At 38.2% G+C, this 9,290-nt stretch overlaps 1 protein-coding gene across 1 annotated transcript in view; it reads right to left on the bottom strand.

Moving 5' to 3' along the window:
* The window catches only part of TNFAIP6 (TNF alpha induced protein 6), an 11,432-nt gene extending 4,854 nt beyond the window's left edge, over nucleotides 1–6,578 (bottom strand). Inside the window, exons 1-3 of the mRNA XM_019646508.1 lie at nucleotides 6,408–6,578; nucleotides 3,414–3,551; nucleotides 1,776–1,937 (exon numbers count right to left, since the gene is read on the bottom strand). Coding sequence (XP_019502053.1) covers nucleotides 1,776–1,937; nucleotides 3,414–3,551; nucleotides 6,408–6,501 — 394 coding nt within the window. The 5' untranslated portion in view covers nucleotides 6,502–6,578. The remainder of the gene's footprint in view (nucleotides 1–1,775; nucleotides 1,938–3,413; nucleotides 3,552–6,407) is intronic.
* Between the last annotated feature and the right edge of the window lie 2,712 nt (nucleotides 6,579–9,290).

The raw sequence follows: 9,290 nt of genomic DNA, 5'->3' as shown, positions 1-9,290 counted from the left end.
TTCATCAAACAAAAGAAGAATCAGAGAATATATTTGAAAATAAAAGTTACTCTTGATTAAAAGAGAGTTGCCTGTATAAATACATTCAAGAATAAGGAAGAGAGGAAGAAAAAGATGGAGGAAAAAAAAAGATATATGAATTATTAACAATGACTAAGTATAGGACTAAATATATATTATAGTACTGGACAGATTTAAAGTATGTCAAAGTGATTTGGAAGTTACAGTCCTATATAAATGCATTGTATGTATTTATTCATATTTTGTCTCAAGTGGGACTAGGTGATAGCTCTAGGCAAAATTCTTTTCTACTTAAAATACACATTTTGGAATGTATATTATGAGAGGTTATATTGGTTAGTTAAAAGCATGAGAAACTGTTCTCCAGTGGTTAATATCATTAAATAATAAATTCTATAAGAATGTGCTAGATCTTCATTATAACTCTCCTCCTGTGTTACGGACTTTCTTCTATGGTAGATCCGAATGGGACACCACCTGGGGATGTTTATGATCATAAATGTGAGAAAGACTTTGTAACACATTGTAACACTTTGTAATATTATCCTGGAGGAATTACATCAGAAAAGAAGTCTATTTTTTTCCTCCAAGAACATGAACAAAGAATAACGCTTTATAATAATCATAATGAGTTAGTTTTCTCTTTAAAGTTTTCCTATCTGCTATCAACCATGAAAAAAGAATATGAATAGGGCCGGCTGAGTGGTGCGTTGGTTAAGAGTTGGCTTGGGACACCAGCTCTGAGCAGCAGGGCCCTGGTTTGGATCTCACATTAGGGCCAGTGATGCTATGCCCTCTACAGCTAAGATGGTGAACAGCAGCTCGACCTGGAGCTGAGTTGCTGTGAGTTGCCGGCGACAGCGTAGGCTAGAGCCCCTGTTGCAGTGAGCTGCCATAAGCTATCGTGAGCGGCCAGCAGCTGGCCAGAGCTGCTAAGAGCTGCCGTGAGTGGCCATCCAGGGGCGGGCAACCAATCTGCCTTACCCAGGAAGAGCGCAATGATAATACCAACATGGGCCAGTGAAGTGACGTCCTCTACAACTAGACTGAAGAACCAAAGGACAGCAACTTGTCTGTTCTCCTTCCCTGATTCTCCAAAGCTTTCCCCTCTCCCAATTCCCCAATAAAAATCTTAAAAAAAGAATATGAATAAAATTATACTATATAATAATAAGTAGCATATCCCATATATAATTGTTAAAAAAAAAAACCTCAGAGAGAGCTGCTAAGTTTGGAAGCTTAAGAATTTATGTACAAACATAAATTAGGGAATTTGTTTATTCTCTCTCTTTTTCCCTATTCTATCAAAGGGTTAATTTTGAACAGTTAACATTTGGTAGTATCGCTTTATTGTCTTAGCTAATTAACTGTGACAAGTTCATAACCTGCTTTTTTTCCCTTTGTGGTCAGGAAGTTCCCTGGCACAGAAAAGGCCTGAATTCACCATCCTACCTGCCTAGCAATTATTGCCTGTCTAATTTGGTGAAGTTACTTAAGCTCTTAAACATTCAGTTTCCTGATTTCTAAAATGCGTGTAACAATAACTCCTCGCAGAGTTGTGAATATTGAGTGACGGTATAGATGAAGGAACATAAGTCAGTGTCTGGCACATCATTATCACTCTATGAATGGTACTCATTAATAATTATCTTCACTAAATTGATTTATCTCTGGAAGAAGCTGTTTCTTTTTAACAACCTCTTAGTAACATGTAACTGTTTTTGCAAAGTATAAAATTATTATTTGTAACAAACCATGTGGGTTGTAGCAATAGGCATCCCATCTTTCACTCCTATTGAGACGGACTCCGTAATCAATAATACCAGTTTTTCCAAATCCGCAGTTAGACCCTGGCTTCACAATGGGGTATCCAACTCTGCCCTTGGCCATCCACCCAGCAGCACAGACATGAAATCCTGCAAGAGAATGAAAGGGCTATAAGCTTGAACTTGCTCACAGAAAGAAGGTCATCTTAACAAAGATGGCCTCTTCCAACAGTGCCAGTTTCTTAGCTGCCCAAATCCAGCTCATAAAAGGGGAAAAACTATTCTCTTAAAATATAAAATAAAATTGGAACACACATAAAATACAACATCTGACTTCTACTAGAAAATGGCTTCTTATTTGGAAATAAAAGATGCAGATGAACTAAAAATCATAATACCATAGATATGAAAACAATCCAAGCCCAGAGCTGGCTTCTTTTCACCAATGACCTATATCTAGTGCAATGAGATAATTTCTGAAATTACCATCAATCCTGAAAAAGTTTCTTTTCAAATTACAATATAATTAATTTCTCTTCCTGGATCATTAAGATATTGTTAATATTTTCAAAAATATGAAGAGGGATAAAAACACTCATAAATTTCAAACAGAGCCTCAGCCCTGTTTTGCTTGCTCAACATTGGAGGCTGCTTAAATATTTGCCAGCGCCATCCAAGAGCAATTTTGCTAGAAGCCCAGGGTGGCTAGTAATGGCTCTGGCTTTTGTAGCCATCGCTCTTGGTATTGTCACACACAGCCCTGTGGGAATAGACTGAACAGTTATCTGGGGAGACTTCGCAGCATTTTAGAGAACACCTTTATTTTTGTCTTGAGCAATGTAGAATAATAGTATTAGCTTTGCCAGGAATTTTCCTATCAACAAAGGGGTTTCTTCAGTGGAGAAGAGTTCAAAATGGGGGTGGCCTTGTGGATTCTCCTGGAAGTCCAGGAGAGATGGTAGCAGCCCATTTTTTTAAAATACAGAAAAAAATAGCACTATTTGTTTCCAGTAATGACTGGGTTTTCTACTGGGTCTCCTGACATCATCTTTCCAGTTTCTGTTTCCTGTCATCTTACAACTTGTCTATCCTCGTTTTCCTCAGAGCTTTTGATCCTGAAGTACAAATACATTTTCACACTTAATGTAAAAAAAAAAAAGGGAGGGGAAAAAAAAAGCGCAAAAAATTGAAAACAAAAACAAAAACAAAAAGCCCACTAAGTTCAATATTTCTTCTACCAAGTAAATTTTCTTGTGAGGCTCAACAGTTAACAGCTAAGAAAACCCATAATCAGAAGTCAAGAATAGACTTAATAATATTAAAAATGAATAGCAATGGCATTAAAATTAATGAGGAATTTAAATGATATCAAGATACTTTTTCATTTCTTTCGGCTTACTTATTAGCTCACATCGGGTTGTGACCCCAAATAATTGCTAGTACTAGGAACTTCCCACTAATCCTAGGCAGAGAAGATGGGCAAAGCCAGAGTCCGAGATGTCATAGGGGCCTAGAGAGCTATTAGCAGGGATGGAAAGAGAAGTCTTTTATTAAGGGGTTACAGGAAAGGTGAAATATTTTTTCTCAAGGGTGAGAAAGAAGGAAAGTCATTGTCAAATCCATTACCGATTTTTCTGGCTGCCTCTAGCTGCTTGTAGGTGGCGAGTCTGCCACCTTCATATTCACACACCGCCTTTGCCTCTGCGTAGGTGAGCTTGTACTTGCCAGACCGCGCTTCTCTGTGGTATACGCCTGCTGCTTGTTCTGTGAATTCACAAAATGTCGTAAATGCGCTATTATTCATTCTTATGGAACAAGGGGAATGATGTGGCCTCAGCTGGAAGATTACATCAGCTACTGTTCCTGCCAAAGGGTTTCCTGGGCCAGCTGCCTTGGGTAGCTAAATTTTCATTATTAGAAAGCTTTAGGGAAAAAAATATGAATGAGGGGATTTTTGAGGAATCTGGGGGCACAGACAGGAGCCTGAAGCTAAATATTTGGAAAAGTCACTAATGGGGGGAAAAGGAAGTGAAGGCAAAAGAAACCTATGAAAATTGATCCATTATGTAGGCTCAGAATGATGGAGAAAAATAAGCCAAAATATCCATTTGAGGAAGGTGACTAACGCAACATAATTGAGAATTTAGTAAACAAATTAAAAACTAAGGAAAAGTTTGCAGGAATCCAAAGCAAACAAACATTGCATTAAAGAAACAAAAACTAGATTCAAACATAGCAGATCAAAACCTGGGCACACCTAACTACCAGTTCCTAAGTTTTGTATCTGTTTTGTCTTTTTTAGTTCACTTTTTTCCCCCAAAATATTTTAGGCAGTGTTAAATCATACATGAGTTGTCTCCCAGTAGACCAGTGTTTAAATGGACTGTTTTGAGTTTGGAGTGCATTTTGCTATGGAAACAATGTGAGACGATTCTCAGGACAATAATCATAGCATAGTTCTAATAGTTCTATGGAGACTGTCAGATGACGGCTCAGCCCTTATACCCTGACCTGTGCAATTGGCCACCATCAAGACCATTTCCAATGAGAACACACATTCCTTGGCATGCAGAGACCTGAATCCAGCAGTATGAGACATATGGTTCCCTGCTGCCTTCCCCAAGCTGAAGTCGATACTGCCACAGTTCAATGGGAAACGCTGCTTGGCATTGTCTCTGTTTTTCTGGACTCCACATGATCCTCCTCCCATACACTATATGGTAAAGGTCCCTCATGAGGACCTTGCTTGATCTGATACTTATAGGACAGGAAGCACAAGGAACATCAAAGTTGTTTTCCCCTGAGAAAGTCACCTACTGCCTAAGTGCCCTCCACATGGTTAAAGCCTCATTAACTAAACTTTTACTAGTTTCCAATTTGGTTGTTTTGAGCATATACCATGAGGTGCTTTGTTAGGTGATATGAATCAAGTCTTGTTCTCAAGCAATTTGGACACTAGTGGGCAATGCAAGTACAGACTGTCCCTAATCTACAGTAGTTCAACTTATGATACTAGAGTTAAAAAAAAACCTCAGGCATTCTCCATTTCAACTTACTCATTTTACCACTGTGTGTCTGAGACCAAGAGTTTAAATAAAGTGCCTTGTTCTTGAGAATTGCTAGCAGATTCCTGACTTCTATTCCAACTCTCTTTTCTCCTTAAATAGTTTCTTATACTGTATTGACCTAACCAACTGTAAATAATTTGTGCCAGGCTGACTGGTCAATAATTTGTTCCAGATTGAAGCAATGTGCAATTACCCCGAGCCTCAGATTTGAAGCATACTATTAACAAACATTTGGGTTTGCCCCTCTCTACGTCTAGGAGGGAACTTGTCCAGGTTTATATTATTGTAATATACTACATCACTTTAAACAATAACAACTCCAAATCATTTGATCATTAGAGAGTTTTGCAGCATTTCAAAGTTCATTCGTATGGGTTTAATTCTTACTAGCTGCGTGACAATCTCTTTCATTTTTAACAAATATGTATTTCCTAAGTTTGACGGTGTACAGTGAAAATAAACAGAGACCTGTTCATTCCCCTAGTAAATCCCAGGCCTCATTGTGGCCAAATGGATCTCACTGTTCAGCATGAAACTAGTTCACTGGCTCAAGCTGAAAAAAGAGGCAGCATTGGAAATCGAGCTTTTAATGAAATCCGCATGGCTACAGTTATTACCAGAGAGAAACATGCTGAAAGGGAAATATTCTACAACTGTGTGCTGCTTAGCAAGCATAAAACCAGGATGTAGGTTAATTTTGCTTTCTCTTTATTTCTTTATTTTACACAAGAATCCCTCAATTTTCTTCTTGAGAAATTCAAAAAAATTTCACTATCAAGCACAATAATGAACATAAAGCAATATTAATTGTTATCATGAAAATTAAAGCATTGTTTAGAGAGCTATAAAGGGTATTTTAGGTATTCAGAATTTGGCTTTTTTTGTTTCTTGTTTATATTCACAGTGAGGCCCATGCTGTTTTTCACATTGAACAAAACAAAACAACAAAAGAATCTTTTCTTGTGTAACAAAAGGGGTAGACAAGTATTGATATGGATAGCTTGAACAAAAGAAATCAAAGTGGTAAGGATGCATTCAGAAGTACAAGATTTAAACATTTTTTTCTGTGTTACAAGCTAGCTTTGTCAAACTAATCAAAAGATATTTGGAAAAAAGCAAGATACACATTATAGGTCAGAATACACGAAACATAATTACAAAATTATTGATTTTTCCAACTTACCTGTTATTTTGTTACCTGCTATGAAATCGACTGCAAATGCATTGATATAAAAACAAAATAATACATTGGTGTTTTTGTTAAAGAAACATTCCCCACTACACCACCTCATCTGCTTTAAAAATTTTTAAATATGTTTTCTTATGGAATATAAATATTAACCACTTTCTACTGAACAGTTTACTTTATGAAACGCTGTTTTGAAATTTTAGAAGGCGGGAACACTTTTTAAAAAAATGATATATGCATTCCATTAGCTATCTTTCCTAAAATATCAGGCTTGAACAGAACAGAACAATTTACTGCTTTGATTCACCTCTCTGTGAATTCAAAGAAGTGACATTCCCAAGTTCAATGAGAAAAGTTTCTTACCAAGCCATATGGAGTTATGAAAAATTCCGTTCTTGTATCCCCATCCGTGAGCCTCTTCCCACAGCAAGACAAATAGATATATTAAAATGATCATGTCTCAGTTGTAAAGAAGTAATAACCTACTAGGGGCTGCTCAGGATAAATTCTCAGAGCAGAGACCGAAATGTGACTGAAACATCTGGTTTCCACATCTTTTAAATGGTTTTTTCAACTGTGAGGTCAGCAAGTACTCTCCAATGGCATTTCCCACTGTAGAGTTACACAATTAACTCAGTGTCTGAAGCAAACCCTGACTCATTTGCATTGGCAACCGCAACTAAGGATATACAATGATCATCTACATTCTATAATTTACTTACTTGGGAAGGGGTTCATTAATTCTGTCCATCACAGACACTTTTCTATTAGGAAGTTTGTGTAACTTGGGGTAGATTCAGCAGTGATTACAAAAACCCAAACAACAAAAAACTTCTGTAGGAATTTTAAGAAAAACCTTGAATGTCTAATTTGTAGTAAGTCAATTATAGAGTATGAGGTTTAGAGTTAAGCACTAATCTTGACCTTGGTAACGTTACTTTAGTTTTCCCTAAACATTGCCAGGCTTGTATAGAAAATTTAAAACAAAAAGCGTATACAGTTTGGCAAATCCTAAATCATTTCCAGTGATGATGGATTTCTTTACTCCCTATCTGTGTTTGTCCTGGGCAGGGGTTTGTTGCTGTTCTTAGTTTATTGGGGTCAGCAGGTAAATATATCACCTTCCAAAAAAGTAATTGAGTTTCAGAGCTTTAGAACATTCCAGCAGCTAGTCTAACACAAATTTCTCCAGGCCACAAACCCTTGAAGCTTTGGGAGAAAGGCAGATGGGTACATAGCCATAGAGTTAATAAGGATATGGTCCTAGCATTATCCCCAAACCATTCTAACTTTGAAGATGATCAAAATAACAGGTAGTAATCATAGTAAATTCACCATGTCTTAAAATATCTCAAACTGTCCTTTCCTTTTGTGTAGGGTCTTTCGGTAACACGTCTAGAGATATCCCCACTGCTCTTATGCTAGCAGCATTTCCTGTTGATTGACAGCCAAGTTCTTTCAGCTTTTGCCGCTTTCTTGAAGATCATTCTTTTCTACTTAGTGTCTCGTCTCTTGCTGCCAAACTACTTCCCATTTGCCCCCATTATTTTCATTTCTTTCATACTTTCTTAGTTCCTCCAGTGATACTGGAATCCTGTAAAAAGGCCAACTTTCTGGACACGCTCTGGTCTGAAATTAGCCCTGGATCTCTTAGGCATCGTTGCCTTGAATATCTAAGGCTTGTCTTGGGCTTACCTCTCCTCGAGAGGGCAGTTGTACAGATATAGACTGAGGGTACAGAACTTACTGAATGCTTACTAAGGTATGCATAAAATTAGTAGGGTTCAAAATGTCTATTTGGGGCCAAGGCAAATGAGATATGAGAGAATTGTATCCCAGTCCACTGACAGAAAGTTCCAGTCTGGCACAAAAGGGGATATAATCAGCCCCCTTTTGGTGGTATGACCATGGAGAAGACAGCTATGGTCGTTAAGAACAGAATGAATGGTTGGAAAGAACAAAATATGGTATTGTTTTGGAAAGTGGAACTGTATGAGTATTTTAAGTTTGTGGTTTAGGAAGTAAATATAACTTTACTTGTGGAAGGCTACACAGCAAAACCTTCACAGCTTTCCCCATTCTTTGCCTGGTCAGTTTCTGTCCATGCCCTCTCTGCATCTCTACAAAGTACCCAATGTCTCCTAGTTCTCATGTATCAAAAATTACTCTCAGGAAAATGTTGGAAATTAATCTGTACTTAAGCCCAATAACAACAGATACCTTTCTTTGTTCATTTGCATTTTAATGAAGCTCCAGGTCTCGCGGGGTATGAATGTTCAAATTGTTTTAACCTGAAAATTTAATGATTGTTTTGACGGGTTAACCCAATGCAGGGTGGAGGATTTCTGCCCCCCACGCCCAACTCCTCCTGCGAAGGACAAACATTTCCCCTCACCTCTGTACAATGTTTAGAAATCCTGTCCTTCCTATCATCCAGTAATTAGAAAACAGTACCTGATGATGTGGGCTCTGGTTTTGAGGGGGTGTTCGATTCTACTGTGGAGGAAAAGAGAAGGAGGTTTTTACACAGAAAAGATGCAGTGAGTGTGGGTGCGAATCCAGGGAAGAACAAGAGGGAGAAGAGGAGAAAGGTAGCAGAGTGAGTGCTGCCTTGGAAGTTGCGTAAGGTAAGTAGGCACCCCCGCCCAACCCCTAGTACACACGACTCAGGATGTGTCTGAGGAGTTGAGAGAAGATACACTGATAGAAGTTCCTTTCAGAGGCTCAGAAAACTCTACCAGTCAAATGCTCTGCCTTGATGGATGAATGCCACTGCCCCCCTCGCCCCCCCATCTCCTGATCTGTTGGGCGGGGTGTGCAGTGGCTCCTTTTGCACAAGCCAGTCACTGGCTAAAAACCCAGCAAGACTGTTTTGTTGTTGTTGCTGCTGCTTTCCCACAATGTTCCAATACCCATTAGCCTAACCATCTACTGGAAACCTAAAGACATCGTGGGGAGAACTCCACATCTGGTTTGGACTAAGACTGCTCTGAACAAGCTGAAGATCTCCTAAGCTGGCACAGTGGTTTGGTGATGTCACTATTATGCAAATTCTCTAAAAAATTGAGAGTCTAAAGTAAAATTTCAAACATCTGTCAGAGGACAGCAGGAAAAAGCATTTTAAATTCTTTTAAATATTTTAATTTTTTATTGAGGTAACATTGGTTAATAACAGATACATTTAGATGTACAATGTTGGTATCTGTATATTCTATTGCATGCCCACCACCAAAAGTCTAGTTTCCA

The sequence above is a fragment of the Hipposideros armiger genome, unplaced genomic scaffold (genome assembly GCF_001890085.2).
Source record: "Hipposideros armiger isolate ML-2016 unplaced genomic scaffold, ASM189008v1 scaffold_104, whole genome shotgun sequence".
In the NCBI taxonomy this organism is placed as follows: domain Eukaryota; kingdom Metazoa; phylum Chordata; class Mammalia; order Chiroptera; family Hipposideridae; genus Hipposideros; species Hipposideros armiger.
Note: the sequence above shows the minus strand (reverse complement) of the source record. Positions and strands in the feature narration are given on the sequence as shown.